General features: G+C 54.6%; 1 protein-coding gene across 2 annotated transcripts; it reads left to right on the top strand.

Annotated features, from left to right (window-relative positions):
* Positions 1 to 25,223, top strand: MAP2K2 (mitogen-activated protein kinase kinase 2). 2 transcript variants are annotated; one of them, XM_063110676.1, is made up of 11 exons: positions 2 to 386; positions 4,041 to 4,251; positions 10,266 to 10,412; positions 15,376 to 15,453; positions 16,544 to 16,595; positions 16,682 to 16,806; positions 17,573 to 17,786; positions 19,855 to 19,919; positions 21,046 to 21,107; positions 22,302 to 22,347; positions 24,906 to 25,223. In XM_063110676.1, the coding sequence occupies exons 1-11, from the start codon at positions 295 to 297 to the stop codon at positions 25,014 to 25,016; spliced, it is 1,203 nt and encodes a 400-aa protein (XP_062966746.1). In that variant the 5' UTR covers positions 2 to 294; the 3' UTR covers positions 25,017 to 25,223. The 2 variants fall into 2 exon arrangements, with proteins under 2 accessions (XP_062966747.1, XP_062966746.1); XM_063110677.1 differs by lacking the exons at positions 21,046 to 21,107; positions 24,906 to 25,223 and having other exon boundaries at positions 1 to 386.
* Positions 25,224 to 26,785: the final 1,562 nt, after the last annotated feature.

The raw sequence follows: 26,785 nt of genomic DNA, 5'->3' as shown, positions 1-26,785 counted from the left end.
CGCGCGATCTCGTGGCCGCCCCCTCCCCTCTCTCGGCCTCCCGGGCTCTTGCTGCAGCGTCAGCCTCGCTCCGGCTTCGGCGGCGGGGGCGGCTCCCTCGCCTCAGCCCCGGCGCCCCTCGGCGCCCCTCGGCGCCCCTCGGCCCCAGTCCGCAGCGCTGCCGGCTCTCGGCCGCCCAGGCGCCGGCCTAGGCCGCGGCCTCAGCCCCGGCCTCGCGTCGGCGCCGCCCGCTCCCGGCCCGCCCCCTATGGGCCCCGGCTAGAGGCGCCGCCGCTGCCGGCCCGCGGAGCCCCGATGCTGGCCCGGAGGAAGCCGGTGCTGCCGGCGCTCACCATCAACCCCGCCATCGCTGAGGGCCCGTCCCCCACCAGCGAGGGCGCCTCCGAGTGAGTGGGCAGGGGTCGCCGGGGGGGGGGGGGTCAGTGGGGATGTATACGGGGCGGGGGACCCTCCGGGGAGAAGGCGGGGTGAGGGTCCCTAAGGAGCGAAATCTGGGTGATGGTGAGGTCACTGGGAGGAGAGCACGGAACGGTGGGGTCCCTGAGTAGTGAATTCGGGTGAGGAGGGGTCCTGAGGGGAGAAGACGGGGTGGGGGGGCGAATAGTGAAATCGGGGTGATAGTGAGGTCCCTGCGGGGAAAAGATGGGGTGTGGGTCCATTGAGCGGCGAAATCGGGGTGAAGGGAGGTCCCTGGGAGGAGAGCACAGAGCGGTGGGGTCCCTGAGCTGTGCATTCAGATGAGAGGGGGTTTTGGGGTGAGTGGATGGGGTGAGGGTCTCTGAGGGATGAGGTCGAAGTGGGGGGGTCTCTGAATGATGAGATGGGACTGAGAGGAGGCCCCTATGGGGAAAAGATGGGGTGTTGGGCCCCAGAATAGCAAAACGGGTGATTGGGGGATCCCTGAGTAGCGAAATTGGGGTGAATGGAGGTCCCTGAGTTGTGAGATTGTGGTGAGGGGACCCTGAGGGGAAAAGATGGTCAGGAGGGTCCTGAGAAGTGAAGTCATAGTGAAGGAAGGGTCCCTGAGTAGTGAGGGTGAGCGTGAGCGTGAGGGGTCTTGGTGGAGAGGAGATGAGGGTTTCTGGGTGGTGAGGATGGGTTGGGGGTCTGCTGGGGGGGGGGTCCCTGTGTGGTCTGGCAGGGGTGAGGTGAGTTCCTGAGTAGTGAGGCTGGGAGATCCCAGAGGAGTGGGGGGGGGCGGTGGGGTCAGGATGTGGGGGAGGTCTTTGAGGGAATTGGGGAAAGGGAGCCTCAGAGACTAAGGACATGTGAGATGATCCTGCTAGTTGCGGGGGTCGGGTGTCTTCTGAAGCTGAGAAGTGGTATGGATGTCCCAGGAGGCTGGGAAGCAAGGAATGAGAGGGATTTGGAGGGGTGGTGGTGTGGGGAGCCTACTGGGACCCCCGAAAGCAGATAAGCAGATCCTGAAGCAAATGGATGAGAAAAGCTTCCTTAAAGGAGCCACTGGAGTAGCGCAGAAAGTTCGAGGCAATGGAGGGGAGGAGGACTTAGGGGGCTTCCGAAAAGCCGGGGGAAGGGGACAGAGAGCATCCGGGGGTGGGGGTTACACGATGGCAGAATTGTGTTGTGTGAGCACAAGGGCAGGTGACTCAGTGTTGAGGGCACACATTCGTGAGGTCACGGCCATGTTGACCTGACCATTCCTGATCTCAAGGCTGGAGTGGATAGGGTGGTCCCAGGGACCCCTAGCCGGTGTCTGTTTACTATGCTTGTGGTGTGTCCCCATGAGAACGAGGTGTACTGGATAGATGACATGTTTGGTGGTCTCACCTGCTCAGGTTCTTGGCTTTCTGTGTCCTGGATGAGAAGGAGACCCTCGACACGTATGCAAGTTAACATTGCATTGAGTTAACGTGAGGATCTGTAATCTTAATTTTAAAAATCCAAGTAAGTTTTAGAGCTGGCTGGTTAACTCACCTGGGAGAGCGTGGTGCTGGTAACACTAAGGTCAAGGGTTTGCATCCCCTTACCGGCCAGCCACCCAAAAATAAAAAACCCGCTCCTTGTTCTTACATGTTCTTATAAAGGACTCTTTCTTCATATTTTCTTCTGGCTTTTATGTGGTTTCTGCTTCCCATGCCTTCAAGAATTCTTCTGGGAGAGGAAGCCAGCCATAGGAATTGCAGGATTTTTTTTTTAAGATTCTCGTTTATATAGGCACAATTGAGTTTTCCATTACTTTTGAGACAGATTAATCAGCTGACCCCAGAGTGCATTTCAGATGTTACAGGGTGTTGACTTCTGAAGTCTGGCCTCAGAAGCTGCATCTTTAGCCCTACCGTGAACAAATTTATCCGTTCATTCATTCATTCATTCATATTAATTCCTCTGCTTTCTCTTCTACTTCTCAGCATCTTGCCATTACTTCTTTATCCAGGTATCCAGTGAGCACCCATCAGGTCCCCATCCTGACTCAGGGAACACTCAGAAAAGCAGGGGTGTGAGCACTGCAGCTTCCTTGTGTTGCAGTTACTTAACCCTTGTGAGTCTGTTCTCTCCTGCCTGGGCAAGGACTCCACAAGACCCGCCTCCCACAGTGATGAATTAAATGAAATGGTGTTAGTAAAGCCCAGGAAATGGTGCTTGACCCCCTGCCTTCCAGCAAGCTCTTTGTAGCACCAGTTCAGGTGACATCGCTGAGCAATCAGGTCCCCTTGATTCTGGCCCATGTGCCACTTTGCTCATGCTTCTTTATGTCATAGGCGAGTAATGGTCGAACTTGGTGATTGGGAGTTTCCTGGCAGAACGTACAATGTCCCTCATCATCCCTTGCTTGAATCCCCTCTATGGCCATCAACCTTGGATTTAACACCTTCCAGAACTGGTGGCTGAGCACTGCTGGAGGCGGCCTGGTCTCACTTAGAGACTTTTAGAGCTGCACCATCTAATCCAGTAGCCCCTGGCCACATCCAGCATTTAAAATGTGGTTTGTCCAAATTCAACAGAGCTGTGAGTATAATATGCACATTCCAGATTTCAAAGACTTAATAGGAACAAAAATGTAAAATAAACATTCATTAAGTTTTTTATAGTGGTTACACATTGGAAATGGTAATATTTTTGATGGATTAAATCAAACGTTTTTATAATTTCGCCTCTTTCTCTTTTTTTAACATGGGCACTAGAAAATTCTAAATCACACACATGGCTTACATCCTCATTCATTTGTACTGCACTGGGTTAGTTCTTGTGAGCATTGAGCTAAAGCATCTGCCTGTTACAGAGAGCTGCTTTTTACTCCAGGATCTGGTTCAAAGTCAAGGCATTCGTGAAAGCTTCAAGTCAAAATTTCCTTTAAAAATTCCTTGAATCACACAGTAAAGTGCAACATACGTGGTTGGTTTTTTAATAAGTGGGTTCAGGAACATTGTGTGCGAATGAATGCAAAACATTCACAGTACCGAGCAGGGTATGAGATCGCAGGGTATGAGATCGTGTTGGTAGCATGAAATGCCCCAGGATTGTCTGCATTGTTTAAATTTTCCCCTCACCTCTTTCCCCTCCAGTGCTGATGTTTAATTCATGCAGTTAAATGCACCTAGGAGGCAACTTCTGTCTTCCGCCCATTGGTTCTGGTCCTTTGCTCTGAAGCCAATCAAAGCACCTTTTCCTCCATCCTCAGCAAAGACGCATCCTCACCTAGGCTTTCCCTCACCCGCTTCCCAGTCCCCTCATCTCCTGCCAGTGTGGTCTGGAGCCCTTGCGTTGGGAAGGGGGCCTCCTGGGTCTTTTGTGCTGGAGCTTGTCCGCAAGGTCACAGGACCTCCTAGCCTTTGTGAGCAGGGATCGAGGTGTCGGTCCCCAGGAGCTGGCCTTAGCTTCTGGTCTGCAGGGGGTACACATGTCACTCTTTTCTGCTATGTTGTGAGCCCATGGAATGCAGGAATCAGGTCCCCTCCATCTCTGTGTCCTCCTGGGGCTTGACACGCCATAGCCATGCAGGAAACGTGGTGTGGGTGTTGTTATCGTTCAGTGGCTGGCATGTTCTTTGCTAACCCTTGCCTTTGGGGTCTCTGCAGAGCAAACTTGGTGGACCTGCAGAAGAAGCTCGAGGAGCTTGAACTTGATGAGCAGCAGAAGAAGCGGCTGGAAGCCTTCCTCACCCAGAAGGCCAAGGTCGGTGAGCTCAAGGACGATGACTTCGAGAGGATCTCAGAGCTGGGAGCCGGCAATGGCGGGGTGGTCACCAAAGTGCAGCACAGACCTTCCGGCCTCATCATGGCCAGAAAGGTGAGCAGCGACTGGCAGCAGGGCAAGCATCCTGTCCCTGTGCTGTGTGGTCGATCAGTCAGTGTGTGGCAGGGACTGGTCCCCTCTGGAAATGGGAGCTGGCCAGGCCTGTGCTTTCTGACTGGCTCTGACTTCTGCCTTCGAGGACATTTTAAATTCAGATTCCCAGAAATGTCTGGATATCCCAGAAATGGGCGGGCTGGCTGGAGAAAGGTGTTTTTAGGAATATTAGTCCATTAGTCAGGGTTCTTTAGAGAAACAGAACCAGTAATGGGGGGGGGGGGGGGAGAGGGGAGAGAGAGGAGAGAGAGAGAGTGTGTGTGTGTGTACACACAGAATAGGAGATTTATTTTAAGGAATTAGCTCATGCAAGTATGGAGGCTGTCAACTCTGAAATCTGTAGGGCTGGCCAGCAGACCAGGCAGGAGACCCAGGGAAGAGCTGAAGTTGCAGCTTAAGTTCAAAGGCATCAGCTGGCAGAATTCCCTCCTCCTAGGGGGTCATTGTCTTTTTTCTCTTGGGCCTTCAACTGATTGGATGAGGCCCACCCATGCTATAGAGGGTCAGCTGCTTTACTCAGAGTCCACTGATTTAAACGTTCATAATATCTAAGAATACCTTTCCAGCAACATCTCAGCTGGTGTTTGACCAAACAGCTGGGCACCATGGCCTGGCCTAATGAACACATAAAGTTGACCATCCCCCATGCCTTGGGATTCCACAGACTCTGGTGCTGATGACCACGCTCATCCTGGGGGCCCCCCTGCCGCCATAATGCAGCTTCTCCACTATGTGTTTGAGAAGAGTCCCCAGGAGACATAGGGAGTTCAGATGACAAGGGCGTGACCATTTGGAGGTAGTGGCTCCTGAACACCTAACTGGGGGGACTTGGTGTTGACAAGTTGTCCAGCTCCTCAGGTGTGATCTTCAGATGTAGAAAGCCACCTTTTCCTGGAAGCCCATCACCCTGTAGTTCTCCAAACTGAGTCCTCAGAAACCTGAGCAGCCCCTGCATGGGTGGATCCATGCTGGTCCCCGCACCGCTCCAAGGGCCTGCGGTTCCCAGGAACGGTGCACTCAGTTTCTGTTGGGATTTAGCTCTGCAGCTATTTCTCCTCTCCTCTAGAATACCTCCCTCCCTCCTGAAATCTACAGCCACGGACTTTCTATTTCTGTCCCCTTACTGTAGGCAGCCTTTTCAAAAATCAGAGCAGCCCTGGAAATCTTGGGTCTGCCGTCACCTGCAGCACGGTTAGTGAAAAGGCAAACATGTGATTCAGACAGCAATAAGGGGCCTCAGGACCAGAGCGCCAGTCCATGTATGTGTACAGAACCAAGGGCATCTCGGGCCAGTCAGGGGATCTTCCAGGCAGTCCCTGATGTGCCATGCAGTGGACGTGAACCCTGTACCTCCCATGTGTGTCCACAGCACAGTGCACCAGCTGAAAGGCGCAGATTACACCAGCAGTTTATCTACAGCTTTGCTGTGGCCTGTAAAGTAAGATTTGGGTTCTTAAAACTGTGGAAGGCGTGGCAGGATAGGTTCTGTGGTCTAGTGAGTGGTATTATCCTGATGTCAGTTTCTGGTTTGATATCATCCTTCCGTCAAACAAGATGTCATCTATGGGGAAAGCTGGGTGAAGGGTACACAGGCCTTTCTGTACTATTCTTGCAATTTCTTGTGCTTCTATAATTCCTTTAAAATTAGAAGTTTTTGTTTGCTTGATAAAGGGGCCAAGGCAATGGGGCTAGGAGAAGACACATTGAGCAGGAAGGTGGTCTACCTGGATGTCCTTGTGGTTCAGGGCTATCTCTCCCTTGTAGACCAGGTGCCTTCGGCCCGTCTGGAGGCCAGGGGCGCCATTGAGAATGCCAGTTCACCCCAGGGGACTTTTGGCCTTCATTAGGCTGAAGGGTGCAAATACAATTCCGAATTCCTCCGGAAAACAATGTGAATTCCACGTGTATCATAAGGACTTACCTGCAAACAGATCTCCACAGGCAGATGCCCACAGGCCTGTTCAGACCCCTCTCTGTGGCCAGCAGCCTTAGTTGCCAGCATCCCTCTGGTCCCTTTGGTCAGAGAGGATTATCCCAACCTGTGTGACTTATGCCACGAAGACCAGTTCTAGAAGTCCCAAGCAAACCCATCTCTTGATGTTTACAGTGCTTATTTGTAAACATTTTCTGGACTAGAGTGTGGCTTTCTGGACTCCTTCAGTGTTCTTCTGAGAGCCATAGGCACAGAATCTCTGCATTACTTGGGCCAGGAGAGATTGGCGAAGGACTTACTCTGTGTGTTGGGCCCGCAGGGCTTCTTTGAATTCTGTGTACTTGCAGCAAAGAAGTGTTTTTTTTGGCCTTGCCCTTGCTTTTCACTGATCTGTTCTGGCTTCTAGAATGGCAGTCATGTGACCTGCCTGAGGCTGCATAACCACACTAGCTGCCATCTTGCAAGCAATACCCTGTGTCAAAGTGGATGCTAACACCTTGACTTGTGTTTTCCTTAAAATCGAGCGACAGCTCCATATTGCAGGTGAGAAAACTGAGGCTGATTGGGTCAGCGTCTGAGCTGGGTTTGAATCCTCTCGGGTTTGTCCTTGAGTATGGACCCTGACTCGGGAGCAGCTGTCGGGCCACAGCCTCCAGAATCCACTGCACTCTTGGTCTCTGGCCCGACTCCTAACTGGTTTCCTGCTTCCAGCTGTGAAGGGGTCATCCCTCAGATCACATCACCTGCAGTTAGAGGGCTATTTTGTGCAATTTGAGGTCTTTACCGTGGAGGGCTTTCCTCATCAAGGGGCCACCTCCAAGTGCTGGGCCAGGTGCCCACAGAGACCTGTGATGTGTGTCAGGTGGGCACACGAGCAAATGACAGCCTCATGCAGCAGGATCCACCTCTTCTGATTTTTGATAATAGCTAATTCAAAGTGTCTGGAAACACGATTGGGCCACACACATCTGCTGGCTGATGAGCTCGTGAACCATAAGCTTGCAACCCAGGATTTAGGGTGTTGTGGAGGTCACTCCAGGCCCAGCCCTGTGGGGGCTGCAGGCTGGCCTGTCCCTTCCCTTCTGTGCCTCACCGTCGCCCAGGAAAGCCCTTCCTCATTTGTACAGCCCAACTCCACTCCTGACTCAGAATCCTCAGTCTTCAGGAAAAAGCGCCTCCATCTCCTAGCTGGGTCTGGTGCTTGCTCTGAGCACCTAACGCCATTCGCAGTGAATCAGCTGCTCACCCGGGCTTTGGCTTTCCTTGAGGTGGTGCCACTGGGAACACGATTCAGAGTCTCTGAACCCCACCTTGCTCCATGCTTGAGATGGGCCAGTTACCCCTGTCCCCCAAGGTTGTCAGGGTGAATCTCTAAGCACATGAGTGCTCAAAAACGTTCCCCTCCCTTCCCACCTGCTCCTCTTTCTTCCTTTTTCTCTGCACACCCTCTGGTCTTTGTCAACCTGGAAAGCTTACTTTGCAAGCCCCAGATATCACAGGACACTGAAACAGAGATCAGGCAACAGCAGCCCCACGCACACTGGTCTTTTGCGCTTCTGTGTACCACAGCTTTCCAGAAAGCTCTTACTTTACACTGAGGACTCAAGGGATTTCATCCAGTTCTGCCAAGTCTTGCGTGGCACGTCCTCTTCTCTGAAAGCCCAGTGCCCTCTCACTGTTCTCCCCGTCATTCTTCCATGCACGGTGCCTTTGAAGTTCTTGGTCGAGAGCCCCACCGCCCACCAGGACAGCCCCTGGTCAGATGTGGCTCCTGAACGCTTGAGATGTGATCAGTCCAAATCTAGGTGTGCCATCTGTGCAAAACACAATGGTTTTCAAGGGCTTGGTGTGGAAGAAAAAATCTCTTATTTTCACATCAGTCACATCTAAATGAAAATTCTTTGGTACATCAGTTAAGCAAAATACGTGAAAAGTTCATTTCACCTGTTGCATTTTACTTTTCTAAACGTGGCAGCAGCTGGATGATTTAAAATCTTAAAATCAAGTACACGGCTGGCGTCGTATTTCCTTGGACAGTGCTGGGTCTGTCCGTGCACCTTGCTGTGTACGCCCCCCTCGCCTCCCAGAGTTAGCCCCCCCACCTCCACGTATACGCGGAGCTTCAATATCAGACCCTTTTGAAATGTGCATTTGAGGGGCTGGCCAGTGAGCTCAGCTGGTCGGAGCGTGGTGCTGATAACCCCAAGGTCAAGGGTTCAGATCCCCGTACTGGCCAGCCACCAAAAGAAAGAAAGAAATGTACATGTGGATGTTGGTCCTCACCTTATGGATTCAGTCCTGCTGGAGGAAAGAGCATCCTGGGGTTCTGGGTTGACCCCCCCTGCCATGCTGGGAGTGGCTGTGGCAGGAGTGGGGCATCCCAGGGGCCCATGGCCAGAGCTGGACTCTGCAGGCTGGGTTGGATGGAGAAGCAGGACACAAGGGGGAGTCAAAGCCGGGGGCTCCAGTCAAGGTGGACATGACTCTGCCTGGGGAGAGGGACCTGCCAGGGCCTCGAGGTCATAGGCTTGGTGAGCTCCCCCAGCCCCCCACTCTTGCCCCGTGGGGTCGCCATGGTCTGCGTCCTGCTACCCCTGAACTCACTCGTGCTCCTTCATGTCTCGTGCCCTCCAACAGGTAGCTCTTTGTCCCTCCACCTGTAAAGGGGATCCCCTTCCCCCTCCTTGTCCTTTTGGCGACTCCTACCCTGCCTTCAAAAATTAACTCAGGTGCTCAGGAAACAGCAGTGGGAAGACAACACCCGGGTTCATTCCTCCCAGGTCGGCGTCCTTTTACCCAGTTTTCCCCTCCATGCAGTGAGCGTCTTAACCGTCTCTTTCTCTCCACCACTGGCCGCCCTGTGACTGACTCTCTACACAAACATTTGTTGACTTGATGACAATCATTTTCAGATACCCATGACCTGGCATTGACTCCATGATGCACGCATAGACATTGGATCTTTTTCCTGTCTTACCGCGATGGCTGGAGTGCGAGCCTCTAACTGGCCAAGACGTTGACCCGAAGCCCCAGGTTCCTTCTTGCCGGCTGGCAGGTTCTTGGCTCTGTTGGGGTTTGTCATTGGGAGTTGATCATGGCATTTTTATCAGGCATCTTTTCTGCCCCTCTTGAGGGGGTCCTTTGGCTTCTCACCTTGTGAAACGTGATGAATTTGACAATGATTTCCTCGGCTGACTTGAACTCATGTGGAACTCACAAGGAAAGAGGGTTAGAATCCTCAGGGGGCGGCCTCAGCGCGGTGTCTCCATCCTGGAGGTAGGGAGGGGCTCCAAATGCACCCGCCCCTGGCTGAGAGAGGGGTCAAGGTGGAGTAATCACCCCATCTGAGTTTTGGGAAAGGCTGGTACTGTTTTGGTGGCAAGAAAAATCCTCTTAACCCAGCTGCTACTATAGCCAAGTGAAAAATGTTTGCTCTGTCAGTCTTTTTTTTTAACAGCTTTGTTGAGATGTAATTCACATATGTACAACGCCCCCTTCTAAAGTGTGCCATTCAGTGATTTGTAGTATATTCACAGCTTTGTACCACCATCACCAGTCAGTTTTACAGCATTTCCATTCCCCCAAAAAGATACCCTGTCCCCATCAGCAGTCACTTCCCAGTCTCCCTCTGACCACCCCCTGGCAACCTAATCTGCTTTCTGTCCCTGTCAATTTACCTATGCTGGATGTTGGCCTTTTGTGTCTGGCGTCTGTCACTAGCGTGATGTGTTCAAGGTTCATCCATGCTGTAGCGTGTCAGAACCTCGTTCCTTTTCATGGCTGAGTAATGCTCCAGTGTGTGGATGGACTGCATTCTGTTGATCCATTCACCTGCTGATGGACATTGGGCTGTCTCCACCTTTTGGCTATTATGAATTGTGCTGTTGTGAACATTTGTGGACAGGTTTCTGTGTGGATGTACGTTTTCAGGGCTCCAGGGTGAAAGGCCAAAGCCCTCCACCCCCACCCCCTGTTTCCTGGCACCCCTAAGCATCCTGATCTTGACCCTGTCCCCTCGCAGCTAATCCACCTTGAGATCAAGCCAGCCATCCGGAACCAGATCATCCGCGAGCTGCAGGTTCTGCACGAGTGCAACTCCCCCTATATCGTGGGCTTCTACGGGGCCTTCTACAGTGACGGGGAGATCAGCATCTGCATGGAGCACATGGTGAGTGCAGCGGGGGGCACCAGGGGGCTGGGAGGTGGCCAGGGAGGGTCCCTTGTGACCTGGAAACCAAGCAGGGGTCCCCAGAACCCCCAGCCTTGTGACCAGGTGCACATGCACAGGATCAGGAATTCCCACAGAACAGGAGGTGGTCCAGGGAAAAGGATGTCTCCCCACTGGGACCCTCAGGTCCCCTGTCCGCAGAGGCCACAACGCTCCCGTTTCAAAGGGATCCTCTGGGGGTGGTCAGTGACCACACAAGTGAGTGTATTGGTAGATGCCTCAGTTTTTTAAATACTCCCTTCCCCTTCCCAACTTGACTTCACTTGATGCATCTTGGAAATCGTTCCCTGTCAGCATAGAGAGCGCTGTGCCCATCTTTCTGCCCGCCGTGCAGCAGTCCAGCGTGTGCGTGTATCTGGCTGGTGATTTACTATGCTCACCTTTGTTGTCATGCACTTGGCTTATTTCCAGTCTCTGCTCCATCACGAGTAATGCTGTGGCCACCATCCCTGTGCATCTGCAGGCACACCTGGGGGGCAAAGTCCTGCAGTGGAATTGCTGGGTTCAGGGTGTATGCAATTAAAATCGATCGCAGTTTCCACGTGGCCCTCTGAGGAAAGAGGGGCTATTTGAGGAGCTGATGGCAGGCCAGCCCCATGCCTACATGCCTGCCCGCATCTGCGGGATCACAGTCTAGGGTGGGGGACGGGCGCCCGTCATCTTGTCAACCAGCAGTGGCTGCTGATGTGCCCTCTCATGCAGACACGCTGGTTTTGAAGCTCAGACATGGGTGGGATTGAGCGTAACGAAAGCAGAAGTGTTCAGAGTCGAGGGCCCCGGGAGGAAATGCCCCCTGTGAACCACCCTGCTCAGGCCTCAGCCTCCTGCTGCATGTCTCCCCTTGCAAAACCAGGATGCGGCGTGGCTTGGCCTCAGTTACACCTAGCAGACGCTCTGGCCCCTGTGACAGTTTTGTAATGAAAGCAGGAAATGAATTTGAGCAAGGCTGTCCCCCCCCCCCCGCCCCGCTTTTAACCGTGCCATCTGAGCAAGGCAGCACCTGGTCGCAGAGCCCCTGTCCTTAACCTGGGAGGGGCAGTCGTGTTTGCCCCTCCTGCCTCACACAGTCATCATGCAGGCGAGAAAAGGATGAGAAGGAGCTTTGTGGTCTGAGGCAGCCACTCTGTCCCCTCTGTACTGCAGCATCTCTGCTTGGGAGCTCTGCCTGGTCTCCCTTCACATTGGGACTTAGCTCTCGAGGTCTCCTGCCTTCCATGCAGCAAAGACAGAGCATCACAACGCAGCCCCCACCTTCTGTTCTTGGTGAATTTAAAACAGTGGTCTCCAGAGTGGGTGCTAGCACCCAGCAGGCCACCAAAGGCACCGCCAGGATGCAGGAGGGAATGGAGCCATCCTATTTATGTTTACTGGTCTCATCCTTTAAAACCTCCTCGTTCTTTTTTTTTTTTTTGGCAGTGCTGGTATAGGGATCTGAATCCTGGACCTTGGTATTATCAGCACCATGCTCTAACCATCTGAGCTAACCAGCCAGCCCCAGTTTTCTTCTCTGCTTTTGTAATGAGTATTTGGAGACAGTAGACCATGTATACAACACACACATAAAATGACACGTGTTCAGGTGTGGCCCACATGTCCTCTCACCACGTGACTGGGCGTGACTCTTGCAACTTCTGTAAAGTCAGGGAGGTCGCAGTCCCTGCTGGGTGAGGACTGAGTGAGCGGATCCACAAGTGGGGCTTGGCACACGCGGATTGTTGAATAGAACCCAGCTGTCATCCTTGCTGTGTGGCCGTTTCCCTGTGTTTCTACGTCAGCTTCATTTCTCATTCTTTCCAGTCATGTGACATTCTACCTAGTCAGGATCCCCATACTGTGGAGCTCTTTCCTGATCTGAGGTGAGGTTTCATCTCTGCACAAGGTTTGTGTGCAAACTGGCTCTTGTTTGTGATCTGGTAGATTCCGGCTCCAGCTTGCGAGAGAAGACCCCTAATTATAATGGGTCTCGTAATTATAGTATTATTACAACTGTTATATAATATATATTAATATCATTAATTGTATATAATGAATATGTTATATAATTAATTTATATATTTGTAATTGATAAATATAGTTATTATTATAAACAGCACAGATTTGGTGCAGAACGTTAAACCTCTCCTTGCCAGTGCCTGTTGGCACCTGGGGCTTAGGAGTGCAGGAGGGCTGCTGCCCTGTGGCCGACGCTAATATTGGGAGAACTTGGGGTGAGAACATGTTGCGGGCAGTGGGGTTTGCTAGGGTAAGAGTGGACGCAAGCAGCTTCCTGACCACGCAGAGTCGCCTCTTGGTATTTCCTGGGTTCTAGTCAAATCTACTGAAGAATGCACTCCCTTGTTCTACAGTAATGAAAAATCAGACTTGCCCATCAGTCAGGCTGATTACAGAATGATACTGAGCCATTTTGCAGGGATAAAATGAAATCCACACGTGTGTACCAAAAGCGAAAATCCCCAATGATGTACTTTGGGGGGGATGCGCAGTGTGAGCACATGTATATACTCTGTATTTCCCTATGCATATGGGTGTGTGTGTAAATGCAAAGAAAGTTCTGGAAGAGTATAAGTCACACTTCTAGGGAGGAAGTAAAATTTCTGGGCCATCAGAGGGTTATTTATATACATTAGAATTTTTTTGTAAGAAAAATGTATTCATGCGCTGCCTGCGTAAGAAAAATACAAATTCAAGAACGTGTAAAATACACACCACACACACACACAAAAGCATACAGTCATGCACAAAGTGAGATTTGGGGTCACAGAGACCTCATTGCAGTATCTCCTGTACCACATCCTGTCTCTGACTCAGGCAAATACTCACCCTGCCAGACTTTGGTCATCTTAGCTGTGCACCAGGGGTTCTCAGCCGGGGGTGATCCTGCCCCGCAGCGGACACTGGGCAATGTCTGGGGATATCTGTGGTTGTCATGACTTCGGGGGTGCTCCTGGCATGGAGCAGGTGGAGGCCAGGGATGCTGCTCAGCACCTGCAGTGCCCAGTACGGCCCCACCCCAGAGAGTGACCTGGCCCTGATGGCCACAGTGGAAAAGCTCAGCTGGAGGGAAGATAGTACCTCCTGGCGCGCAGAGGTGATTCGTAATTCACGCGAGACCACCAGCACATTGCCTGACCCACTGGGGCCTCTCAGAGAACGTTCTGTCAGTTTCCTCATTCAGCAGACATTGATCGCAACTCTGTGAAAAATTAAGAAGGAAAGGAACTGTGTTAGGGTGCAGGGATTACCATTTTTAAAAAAACAAACCTGTAATTTGAGTTATTTTATGGTCAGTTGATAAAACAACAGACGAGAAGACCAAGGGCAGCTCCTGCCCTAGGCAGGCAGGGCGCCCTGCCCAGACCAGGCTCACTGGAGTGCCTGGTCCCATCGGTTCCTCCTTGGCCTTCTGAGCCTCAGCCACCCCCGCTATCTGTACCGGGGTGTCTGTCGTCTTCAGCCGAGACCTGGTTGGGTTCCGGAAGCTTCCAAGTGTGGTGGGCTTTCTGGACCTCCCCACAGCCTTTCTCACTGAGCACAGCTGGGGCAAAGTAGCCAGAGAGGGGAGACCCAGGCCTCCCCGAGACCTAGGGCTATTCCCCTGCCCCCAAGTGAAGCAACAGATGTCCTCGAGCAGCCAGGTAGAGAAAATTCCAGCCCCCCACTTCATCTCTGGAGCCTCGGTCTCCGTTTCCTCTCTGTTAGGCATGTGGACAGAGAACTTGGCTATGTCACCACCTCATATCCTGGAAGCCTCTGCCTCTGGGAGGCACCTTGGGCAGTGCCTGGCGACTCCCCAGGTTTTGGTATCTAGCTCTGGTGCTGGGCAACCTTGTGCAAGACCCCTAATTTCTGTCTCCTCATTCATTAAGTGGATTTGGGGCCACACCCAGGGTGTCAGGGGGACCAACCCTAGGATGACTCGTATCTGGTTCCTTTGCAGATACAAATACGCGGCCCAGTGGTGAGTAGACGACAGGATAATGGGACTGGCTGGCCGGTTTGCTCAGTTGGTTAGAGCATAGGTTAGAGCGTAACACCAAGGTCAAGGGTTCAGATCCCCATACCAGCCAGTTACCAATTAAGAAAAAAAAAAGATAACAGAGACAGGGAGCTGAGGAACTGTGTTATCCCATGCCCACCTTACTGATGTCACCTCTTCAGGGCACACACGCTTAGGCATCAGGTCCCACTCTTCTTCACCTTTCCTCATTGGGAGCACAGGGGACAGACACAGAGCAGGTGCCAAGAAGTGAAGCAGTCAGCTTCAGCGAGGAAGCCATGTAGGGGACCCGGACACTCAGGAGACCTGCTTCATCTCCTTTCTCTTGCCCTGAGTGTTCCCAGTGTCACCTCCTCATCCTCACGCTTGCCTTCCTGAGTGTGGTTGCAGTTGGTCTGCTGGGAATAGAACCCAAGCCCGAGAAGCCAGGCCTCACCGGTTCCAAGCCTGGCAAGTTCCCACACTGCACAGACAGAGCCCGATGGGCAGGCCACATGCAGCACCCGTCCCTGTGTCTGTCTGAGCTCCCAACCAGGGTTTTGGCCTTGACCTGAGCAAAGCCCCTGGCATGGTGAACTCAGGAAGGCTGAGTCACGCTGGCCAGCAGGACGGCCCCTTTGCAGGAAAGGACAGTGTGAGGGAGCACATGGGTGCTCTGGTTCTGTTCCCTCCCCACCTCCCGATGATGTGTGGGCTCAGGGCCCTGAAGGCAGCAGGGGTCAGAGGAGTTTGGCTCTGGTCTGGCCTCTGTTTCCCACGGAGGAAATAGACCACCACCTCGCCAAGAATGGGGGAAACATCTCACTTTTATACCAGCCTTTCTGGCCTGCCTGTGGGGAAACACAGCCCTTCCTTCCCGGCCAGCCAGTCAGAGCAGTCTGCTTTCTCCCTCTGTGCAACCCCCAGGACGGGGGCTCCCTGGACCAAGTGCTGAAAGAGGCCAAGAGGATTCCCGAAGAGATCCTTGGGAAGGTCAGCATCGCGGTGAGTCTCCACCTGTCACCCACCTGTGCCCTGGTCCTTTGCTCGCAAGACCTTGTGCCCACACCTGCCCCTTCTGTGTGGCCGGGGTTGGAGGAGCCACCCCAAGCTATGGGCAAGTGTTTGTGTGGCCCCTGCAAAGAGAGCAGCCACTGCCATGTCCACCGACCACGGGGGTTTGAGCAAGTGACTTCCCTTTGGGGTCCTCGAGTCCCCATGTGCTGAGTGCAGGTGGCAGGTCCCTCCTGGCTCCGAAGGGTCTCTGTCTGACCACACTATGTTAGGCCCAGCTGGAGCTGTGGGACAGCTCTGGGGGGAATGGCTGTTGTCCCCTTTGTAGAGGCCCTCCCCATCTCGTGATGGGCGGGCACCACTGGCCACAAGGATTCAGATGGCATTGGATGTGCACTTGTTGAAGGGGAGATCCTGGGGCGGCACGGGGAACACTAAAACCTCTGACCGTGCTCCCTCTGGCTGTCAGAAAATGTCTTTAGGGGATGGGACGGGGCGTCTCTATGGCCACAACTTCTGCCCAGCAGCTTGGCAGAGCTTTGGGGTTTGGGGGTTTTGCCGGCTGGCCATGAGATCTCAGCAGAGCATGTTACTTCTAGGAGCTTGTGTCTTTGCCCGTAAGATGGCAATAATACTCCCTTGGCTGGACAGGTGTTGGGATTGAATAAGACACCAGTGGCCTAGCCCACCATACCCTTAACCCATTCAGTCCAGGGCAGCCTTAGCACAGCCGCAGGAACTCCAGGGCATGAGGTTGTGTCCACGCCTGGCTGGCGGGCTGGAAACTCCCCGGCTCACTAATGGCATGTTGACTGCTGTCTGAGCTTCTGTGGGCCTCGGCTCCCACCTCTTTAGCATGGAGTCAGTGACAGCATTGGCCTCACCCGTGGGTGGCCGTGTGACAGTCAGTGGGTCTATGTACATCCCTACGAGCCTGTGGTGCTGGCCTCACCGCCCTGGCAAGATCAACGCAGCCTGAAATAGGGTTCCCACGGCTTGTCCCACATGCTGTAGTCATTCAGGGGGAAAGCCCCACTGGTGGCATCGTCCTTCTGACCCCCGTGCTGCGGCTCCCCCACAGGTTCTCCGGGGCTTGGCATATCTTCGGGAAAAGCACCAGATCATGCACCGAGGTAAGAAGGACCCCAGCGCTCTCTGGGTGAGCAGGACAGCGGGTGGGTGTCGCGTGTCCCCCATGCATGGCCTGCTCCCTCCTCAGACGTGAAACCTTCCAACATCCTGGTCAACTCCAGAGGCGAGATCAAGCTGTGCGACTTCGGGGTGAGCGGCCAGCTCATCGATTCCATGGCCAACTCCTTTGTGGGGACTCGGTCCTACATGTCTGTAAGTTCTCTCATCTCTCCCCTTTCCAATCTGCTCTTCCTGTTGCCAGGAAGTTTTCAGAAAGCCTGCATGTCCCCATAATCTCTTTCTGGCTTTACTGGGATTTCCCCTTCGTTCTAAATTCTTTCTCTTTTTTTTGGCGGCCGGCTGGTACAGGGATCAAACCCTGCACCTTGGTGTGACCAGCACCATGCTCTAACCACTGAACTAACCAACCAGCCCTCTGTCAAAATCTGAATTCCGATCACCTTCTCACTGAGGATTTTGTCTCTCTGGAAGTGCCTCCCTGGGTTCTTCCTATTGTTAGTAAAAGTCCAGTCAAGGAGGGCACTTAATTTCTGAACCAAGAACTTGGACTCCTGAGGGTTTTAGGAAACGGTTAGGTAGTCAGGAACCTGCCAAGTGGATCACAGGAGCAGATTCTGAGAAGCTAGTCTTGGATCATCCTGGAAAAGGGGGCAGCTCTCTGTCCTCCTGGGACCCGTTGCCCTTTTCCAGAAGCTCTGAGCATCATGGGCTTTTCACAAGCAGCTCTGGCACCCGTGCAGAGCCCCCAGGCCCAGGGTCTCCCTGGCAAGGGCTACGGGTGAGGCCTCCAGGGCCGGGAGTGTGGGGGGAAGTAGAATTGCTCTCTTTCTGCTGCTTTTGTCTGCAGCCGTGGGAGGAGGGGTGGCCAGGTCCAGGATGGGCCACGCCTGCCCTGCTGTGTTCCAGCCGCCGTCCCTCCCCCTCAGGACTCCTCTTTCTCCCCTGTCACCCCCGACAGCCGGAGCGGTTGCAGGGCACACACTACTCGGTGCAGTCCGACATCTGGAGCATGGGCCTGTCTCTGGTGGAGCTGTCCATTGGCAGGTACCCCATACCCCCACCTGATGCCAAGGAGCTGGAGGCCATATTTGGCCGGCCCATGGTCGACGGGGCAGAAGGAGAGCCTCACAGCATCTCGCCACGGCCGAGACCCCCCGGGCGCCCCATCAGCGGTATGGCCTGAGTCTGTGACTTCCCGTTTGGAAGGGCGGTGACCTACGTACGCAGGGACTGGCACACCCGGGGGTGGCAGCTGCCTCCCCTCTGGCTCCATCCAGCACCACCTGTCCCCTGGATGGTGCTAGCTGCGGTCAGCAGTCCTCAGATGGTCCTGGGGTTTCTGGGGACAGAGCTCGACGCAGCAAGCGCCCCAAACCTGTTAGGTCCAGGGCAGCTGCACCTGTTGTTGCCAGCTGGAGGGATCTAGAAATTTAACTCCTCAGCCAAGCCTTGGGTTGGTTGGTTTTTCCAACATTTTATCACGAAAACATTCAAACATACAGAAAAGTGGGAGGAATTGCCCAGTGAGCAAACACCCTTATCCTCACCGCCTGGATGCTGCAGTTAGCACGTTGCTGTGTTTGGGCCATTCTTTCTGGGGAGCCCTAACATTGAGGATCTGGGTTTTTGGTTTTTTGGTTTTTTTGGCAGTTGGCTGGTATGGGGAATTGAACCCTTGACTTTGGTGTTACCAGGTTGCATTCTAACCAGCTGAGCTAACCAGCCAGCCCCTACGCTGAGACTTTGACTCAGAATTTCCTTAGGTGGCTTGTTGGATTCAGCCCCCAACTTAGTATAGGGGGGAACGGAGGGCACCAGGCTCTGGGGGAACACCTGGACTCCTGGAGAACACCTGTGCTTAGAGAGGCTGCCCCATGAACAGGGCCCTGGAGACGTCAGGCTGGACGCTGTGGCCACTCCCAGGGATAGAGCAGGGCAGGGTCCCGGCGGAAGGTGTGGAGGCACCAACCAGCTCTTGGGTTCCTGTGATTTTTGTTTTGTTTTGTTTGCTTAAGTCACGTGACAGGAAGAGAGTTAAGTTAGAGGTTGTAATTTGTTGGTTTGTTTTATGACAACTTTATTGAAATGTAATTCACATACAGTACAATTCGCTTATTTAAGGTATACAATTCAGTGGGGTTTAGTACTTTCATGATGTTGTACGTCCATCACCACACCCATAATTCCAGAACATTCCATCACCCCAAAAGGAAACCCCATCCCCATTAACAGCCACTCCCCATCCCCTCCCCCAGCTCCTGGCAATCACGAGTCCACTTTCTGTCTCTCTGGATTGGCCTGTTGTGGACGTTTCATATAAATGGAACCACATACTGTGTTGCCTTTTGTGTCTGGTGTCTGTCACTCTGTGTGACGTGTTCAAGGTCCATGCACACGGTAGTGTATGTCAGCGCTTCGTTCCTTTTCATGACTGAATAATGTTCCAGTGTGTGGATAGATCATGTTTTGTGGACAGACATTTGGGTTGTTCAATAGTGATTTTAACAGTGTTTTCAAATCTGTTTCTTCCCCTGCAACCAGATTGCTTGGGTGTCTTGACCTCACCCAAGGGGAGAGTCACCCAGTCTCTGTCTTCAGGCCTGGCCCCTGCTCCTCCCAGTCGCCACACCCACATGGCATTGAGGCCCCTCCCCTGGGGCAAGAGCCCGCCAGCACCTTCCCCAGCCCGTGGCCCCGGCCTACATGCCCTTCCAAGATAGGGACAGGAGGCGAAAGTCCAGCTGCCAAGCCTGGACCTGGCCAGCTGGGTCTCTGACAGGGGTCAGCCACCCCCAGCTGGTCCCCTGTGCTGAGCGGCATTCAGGGCTTGCTGCTGCCACCACCAGCAGCTCCATGCAAGGTCACGCTGCTGTCCTTGCTGGAGGTCAGCACCCCCTCCCCTGCCCCGCCCATTGTTCCAGAAAGCAGAGGGTCACAACTTTGGCACGGCCTGAAAGCAGCACGGTGCCAAATGTGTGACTTCTCAAAAAATGCCCATGTTCGCTTTGGCTTTTTTTTTTTTTTAATTCACTAGAGGCTCGGGAGCGAAGTCACTTTCCCAGGGACAGGAGCTCAGTACCTTTTTGTCCCGTGGCTCGGTACACCCGCGCCTGCCCCTGGTCTAGGCTGGAGTGAGGAAGGGGCATTCAGACACATTCAGCTCCTGGAGACATTGACCTTCACCAGGATTGAGGTGGTCACTGACCCCCCTCACCCCCATTGTGTTTCTCCCCCGTGTAGGTCATGGGATGGACAGCCGGCCGGCCATGGCCATCTTTGAGCTGCTGGACTATATTGTGAATGAGGTTTGTACCTGTGGCCCCATTGGTGTCTCTTTATGCCAGGAGGTAAAGCCTTTCCTGCTGGAATACGTTACCAGAAAGAAAAGAATTCTAAGACCGGGCTATGGATTTTGTTGGGGAGGGGTCGCATGGTAGATCTAGGCCACTCTTTGATAGGAGGTTATAACCTTCCTCTCTACTGCACTGCACAAACCCACCCCATCCCCAAGGGAGGTGGGGTTTTTTGGGGTTTTTTTAGGAAGACCAACCCAGAATTCCCACCTCAGCCCCCTCCCCTGAGTGCCAAGGGACACGGAGCCTTGGCAGGCCTGTCCTTCAGCCCTGCAACATGGCATCTCTTCAGCTGAGTGTCGTGTGCGTGAACTTGTAGATATTCCCCCTTCTGCAGAGAAAGGGACAGGTGTCGTCGCCCTCTCTGGGAAGAAGGCTCAGAGAGCCTAGCAGGGCCAGGCTTGCCTTGCAGCACGTCTCAGGAGGATCCCAGGGGGTCACGGGCCACCCTTTCCCGTGCGGGTTCTGTGGTCCTCTTGGTTGACCTTCATAACCCCCAGTAAGCAGGTAGTGTGAGCACTTCCACCAGGCAGATGAGCACACCCAGGGGGAGGGAGGGGGGTGACCTCCCGGGCCTACAGCTGGACCCCGAAGCCCTTCCTGTTGGCCACCAGGCCGGGTCCCCCTCCTTGGGCCTTCTGTGGACTTCAGTGTGTTTTCAGTGGCCCTTTGGAGTGCTGAGGCAAGCTGCCCAGATCCACCTCGGTGAAGACAGAGCAGGGTGGTGGTTCTGTGACACAGCTCGCTGTACACCTGGCAGTGCCGCCCAGCAAGCACGTCCTCCTAGGAGGCCGCCGGCTCCTCCACCCTGAGCAGGAAGGGCATGACCCAGCCACTTCCATGGCCGTCCCCCCTCAGGGACATGTGTGCCAGGCCAGGCTCCTTGGGCTCCCGAACCTCCGGAACTAGCTGTCCCTCTGTGGCTGGTCATGTTCCCCACATGGGAAAAAGCAGGCTTTGTAAGGCACAGCGCAGTTGGGTTCTTGTGGCTGCAGGGCCTGCAGCATGGGCAAGGAGGGCGGGACAGTGAGGGTCCCTGGGACGCGCAGGGCTGACCCTGCCCTTCCGTTCTCCACAGCCTCCCCCCAAGCTGCCCAACGGAGTTTTCACCCCAGATTTCCAGGAGTTTGTAAATAAATGGTAAGGTGTCCAGCTTGGCTGCGGGCGGGCAGGCGGGTGGGGCGACCCAGATGTGACGTTCCTTCCGGGTCCTGGGCCGCACCTACAGCCGAGCCTGCCAGTCAGCAATCCGGTTGGGTGGCAGGATTCCGCGGAACACCTGGCCCCATTCCCTTTCCCCGGGCTGCTGGGCCACGGTTCCCAGCCACCGTCCCAGCTCGTCCCAGAAACCTGGAGTGAACCAGGATTTCAGGCTCTTTGGAAATCACGTCGTTCCCACCTTGCCATCTGCCAGCAGCAGGAAAACTTCTGCCCAGTTTCCTAATCCCTCCAGTGGTGTGGCCACCAGCCTCCCAGCAGGCTTCTGGGAGAGTCCCCAACTCTTCCAAGGTTTTCCCACCTGCCAAGGACTGAGTAGCACCTATGACATGGCCTCATGCAAGCGTGCTGAGGACCAGGAAGGAGGACACAGACCCACCCCTGTGGGGCCAGCCTGTGTGTCCGAGTGGACCTTGTCCACTGGCTGCCACTTGGGGACTCTGTAACTTGCAGCCACTACTGCACTTGTGGTGAAGGGTGCCACAAGTCCTTTACACGACCCTCTGGCAGGCCTTGTAGACGTTTTTTTTGGGGGGGGTGTTCTTTTTAAAGATGACCGGTAAGGGGATCTTAACCCTTGACTTGACTTGGTGTTATCAGCACCACGCTCTCCCAAGTGAGCCACGGGCCGGCCCTCTTGTAGATGTTTTTATATCGCCGCGAAGAGTTTTCTTTGTGTTGAAGAACCAACATTGGGCCCTAAGCTGCTCTGGGCTTTAGACCATTCTGCTTTTCTGAAGGAAAAAGTTGACATTTGGACTCCCAAGCTTGGGATTTTTCTTAGAAAGTTAGCTGCGGTTGCTGCCAGGCTTTTGATTGACCAGGCGGGTAAGGGTCTCCCGCCCTCTTTCCCTTTCCCTCCTTTCCTGTTCTGAGACCCTTGCCCTCTCCTTTCCGGAGGTTGGCCTGTCACTGACACCAAAGGGCAGAATTGGAGCTCATCATCCTAGCAGGGGCCAGACACAAAGCAACGGGCTCTGGGCCCAGTGTCCAGGCCTCCTCACAGGTTGGACACCAGGACAGGGCGGCATGGGCTGCCCAGCCACAGCTTAAAACGCAGGTCGCCACAGAGCCACCGCCTAACCACCCTGTCTCATCCCCTCTTTGTCCCCCCAGCCTAATTAAGAACCCAGCAGAACGAGCCGACCTGAAGATGCTCATGGTGAGTCACGCCGACTGGCTCTGGGGTTTCAAGGGCGCAGCTGCAGCCTGGGCCTCAGAGAGAGGGGAGACCCCGCCGGGCACCTGGGCCAGCTGGGGTGTGGATGGGAGGAGAGTGTTGAGCTTGGAGCCCAGCTGAGGACCCTCTGCAAGTCTCCCTCATCCGTTAGCGGGAAGAATCGAGCTGGCCGGGGTCCTCTCAGATCCTGGGAGAGCAAAGTGGCCTGCTGTGTCTGGCGGGTGGAGGGGCTTTACTCGAGGGCCACAGTGGGCCCAGAGGCTCTGGGCTGCCCCCACCTCCTGAGCCTCCGAGGCTGCTCCCGGCCCTGTGGTCCTTCCCCTGAGACCCTAGTGCGTGTGCCCCTTGCAGGCCTGGGGTGCCTTGATGCTCTCTGGGTGTGTCCCCCTGGGCCTCCAGCTCCTCAGGTCGCGGGGGATTGCTACCCAGACACTTTCATCCTGGCCAGACCCTCCCCTCCCAGGAGGGGTGGCCTCAGGTGTCCTTTCTCTAAACTTCCACCATTCAGTGCCTTGCAAAGCCCAGCTGTTGACTGACACTAACCTCCCCCAGCAGGGTGGGGATGGGGAGGCCACCAGGAGCCCAGGCCCATGTGTAGCCTTAGAGAGCGGGCCACTGAGGACGCCCTCCCCCAGCTCCTGCGGGCCAGTCCCACACCCAGGTGCCGTCCCCAGACCCATCCACGACCTGCGACCTTAGAGTCCCCCTCCCTTGGTCAGCAGACGCCACAGTCTGAGATGCTGTCTGTTCACCAGCCTCTGAGAAAGAAAACGGTGCCTGTGACAGATGTGAGGCACTGATTATCAATCTCAGATGCCCAGACACACAGAGATGAGCATCTTATAATTGGTGGAATGTGGTGTTTTTAACAAGCAGTACCTTGGGTGCAGCAGTGGGTCGCTGCACCCCGGCTGATAGGCCCTCAGGTCAGACCCCATGCTTCCCCCTCCTCCCCCCGCCACTCTCTACCTTAGGGCCTTTGCACAGGATACTCCTCCGCATTCCATCCTGTGTATTCCAACTCACTGCCCAGTCCCCGTCCCTATTGGCTGCAGCGACAGCTGTGTGCCCCAGGTGTAGTGACCAATTGCTGTGGTCTGCATAGAGGGCCTAGACCAGAGCTCCGGGTGGGAAGGGGTCTGTGTCCATCTGAAGATAAAAATCCACCACTGCACTCATGCGTTGAGTGAGTGCGAGACAAAAGGAATAACTATACTTTGTAGAAAAATACACAGTAGGCCCCCCTTACCTGTAGGGGACACGTTCCAGGTCCCCCAGTGGACTCCTGAAACCGCAGATAGTAGTGAACCCTGTGCATACTGTTTTCTTCTACATGTACATACCTATGATAAAGTTTAATTTCTGAACTAGGCACAGTAAGGGATTAACAGCAGTAGCTACCAATAAAATAGAGCAACTTTAACAATGCTCAGAATGGCGCTCAATTTAAAACTTATCAGTTCATTTCTGGAATTTTCCATTTAGTATTTTCCAACCGCCGTTGACCGAGGGTATCTGAAAGCACAGACAAGTGAGGACTACTGCACTTATAAAATACAAAAGAGCATTAAAATGTTGAAATGTTGAAACAGGGCTCGTTTTTAACCAGCTTCTTAAAAACTAGCTATTGTTTGGTGATAACCTTGTTATATTGAGTCCTGTCACGTCCTTCACCCAAACCTACGCCCACATTTTGGGAGGTGAGGACACCTGGCCTGCCTGCAGCCTGCATGAGAGGCAGCAGTCGGGAGCCTGCGCTCCCAGATGCCACCCCCTGCCCTCCACAGGATCCCTGTGCCCCCCACCCCCTCCCCGCCAGCCAGGACAGCGTCCACTGGCCTCACCCGGCCCTTCCAAACTGGGAGTCTCCAGCACCGCGCTGTCCTGTATGGGAACCGCTAGCTGGGAGTAGCTGTTTAAGTTTGTTAAAATGAACCAGAAATCAACTTTCTGCCCTTCAGCCCCATGAGCCACGGTTCCAGGGCTCCCAAGCCTCCTTAGCAGGCAGTGGCCGTGTGGGGTAGCACGGGTGGAGAACTTCATGGAGAGTTCTGTTGCGCAGAGCCATTCTCCACCAGATGTCTTCACCCAGGGAGGTTCCACCCCAGGGGACACTGGGCAATGTCTGGGGACATTTGTGGTTGTCATGACTGGAAGGTGCTCCTGACATGGAGTGGGTGGAGGCCAGGGATGCTGCTCAGCACCTACAGTGCCTAGGATGGCCCCACCACAGGGAAGGATCTGGCCCCAGTGTCCACAGGGCCCAGGAGGACCCCTGGCTCGAGAGTCTAGGGCAGTCTGACCCTCGCCTCTGGAGTCCGGGAGACCCCGGCCCAGGCCTCGGACATGCTCCTTACCCGCTCTGGGTTTGGTTCCTCTCTGCTGTCTTGAGCGTGTCCTCCTGGGGCCAGCTGTCCTTTGTCTCTCTGTTGTTTGCTTTTTATCCCATATGGCATGCCAGGGCTGGGCAGAGACTGCTTCTGGTCCTCGTCGCCGCCGATGCAAGGGCCAGCGATTCACGTGCTCCCCTTGCCTTCCAGAACCACGCCTTCATTAAGCGGTCCGAGGCGGAGGAAGTGGACTTCGCCGGCTGGTTGTGCAAAACACTGCGGCTCAACCAGCCCAGCACACCCACGCGCACCGTCGTGTGACGCCGCGGCCAGTGGAGACCTGGCCAGAGTCCCTGTCTGCGCCCCACCCTTCCAGCCACGCCTCACTTCAACCACCTCCTGCCCGTCCCGGCCAGCGCGCTCACGGGCCTCCGGGGAAGGGGGATGCTGCTCCCGTGTCGTCTGGGAACCTGCTTACTTAGGTTTAAAAAACAAAACAGGGAAAGAAAGCAAACCGTGCTCATCACACTTCTGCTGCATTTGTTTTTTGGGTGTCAGCCTGCGTTCCATCCCCAGGGTCAAGCAACTTCCATGGGAGATCGGGGAGGGAGGGGGAAGATGGTGTTAGGACCCGGCTCTGCCTTTTTTCAAGGGGTGAAGCCCTAGACCCTGACGTTTTTCACCCAAAAGGAAGGCTGTGCCGCCTGTGTCTGTGTCCTACCCACTCTGCCTGCCCTCACCCCTGCCCACTTGGAAGAGCAGAGTCGGCCCTTCCGTGGTGATGGCCTCAGCTTCCTCCTCCCACCCCTTTCTGGCTGCTTCTGCCTCTTATCACGCAGCCTGGGAGAGAAGGCAGCCCCTGCCTGTTCCTCAGCAGAGCGGGACATCAGGAGGGACCTTCTCTTCCTCTCCTAGCGCTTGAACGAGCAGAGGCCGCTACCTCCCATAAGGGCGGCTGAACGGAGGCTCAGCTCAGCAGAAAGGAAGTTCTGGGTCTCCAAGCTGTCGGTGTGGTTGAAAACCCCAGCAGATCAGCAGATAAGCCCTGCGTGGGCCCCCGCCCTTGCAACAAGCCCATTGCATGTGGGTGGGTTGCCCTGTCACCTCTGCTCGCCCAGCAAATCACAAATGACCTCCTGGGCACGTCACTGCTTCAGGCCGTCAGACCGTTCAGCCGCAGTTGGTTGCACATGAAAATGGGTGAGATCTTGTCCTAGTTCCCAAGGTCTTCGGGGTTCCCGCCAGACCCTCCCCTTGGTCTGCATGTTGCCCAAGGCCCAGCCTTTCTGCCTTCAGGGCCACATCACCTGGGACATATGGAGGTCTCTGAGGTGGAAGCAGCAGAGGACTGGGCTGTATCGAAGGCCTCCCTTCTGAGTTCTGTGAAGATGAGGCCGTGAGCTGCCCCCCCCCACAATACTTGCCGAAGATAGAAACAAGCTGATATTTATCTGTGGGCAAATTGCAGGGGAAGGATTGCTAGAGAAGGCTGAGCAGAAGGGCTTGTGGTCCTGTGGGAACCGCTGGATCATCCTTTTCTTACGGAGACCCTTCTAGTCTCATGTGTTGTTTTTCCTGCAGACACAGATGCCATCCTGTGGGTAACCAAGATCCCTCAGGAACATCCCTGGAGGGGCTCGGGGGTGAACTTCCATGGTTGGTGAGGGCCCTCTCTCATCTGACAGCTGGGCTTGAAGGCTATGGGGGAGGGGGCCCACCCCTCACAGCTCCCAGCCTGCTGTGTGACCAGGGAGGCATCTCCACCAGCACGTTGGGAGGGCAGGTGCTGCCCCCATGGCCGCGAAGCTGTGGGCAGTGTCCCTGCTGCATGTTCTACTGTTCTGTAGCTTTCACCGGGATCCTGCAGGACCTCAGAGAACGGCAGGAGAGAAACTGTGGCCTTTTATTTTTTCCCACTTTGCACTAGAACTAGGCTTCTAAGAACAAGGTCCCCTCCAAGGGGACCTCTTTCTAGGCTATGGCAATAGCGTTCGTACCATCGACAGCCACGGTTTCCTGGTGTCTCTCTCCCCGACCCCATCCCCATCCCCTGGAGACACCCGCAGACTCAGCTATCCTCTGCTCCGAGA

Source organism: Cynocephalus volans, chromosome 10, assembly GCF_027409185.1.
Source record: "Cynocephalus volans isolate mCynVol1 chromosome 10, mCynVol1.pri, whole genome shotgun sequence".
In the NCBI taxonomy this organism is placed as follows: domain Eukaryota; kingdom Metazoa; phylum Chordata; class Mammalia; order Dermoptera; family Cynocephalidae; genus Cynocephalus; species Cynocephalus volans.
The sequence above is the reverse complement of the archived record's forward strand: the minus strand, read 5'-3'. Positions and strand labels throughout refer to the sequence as shown.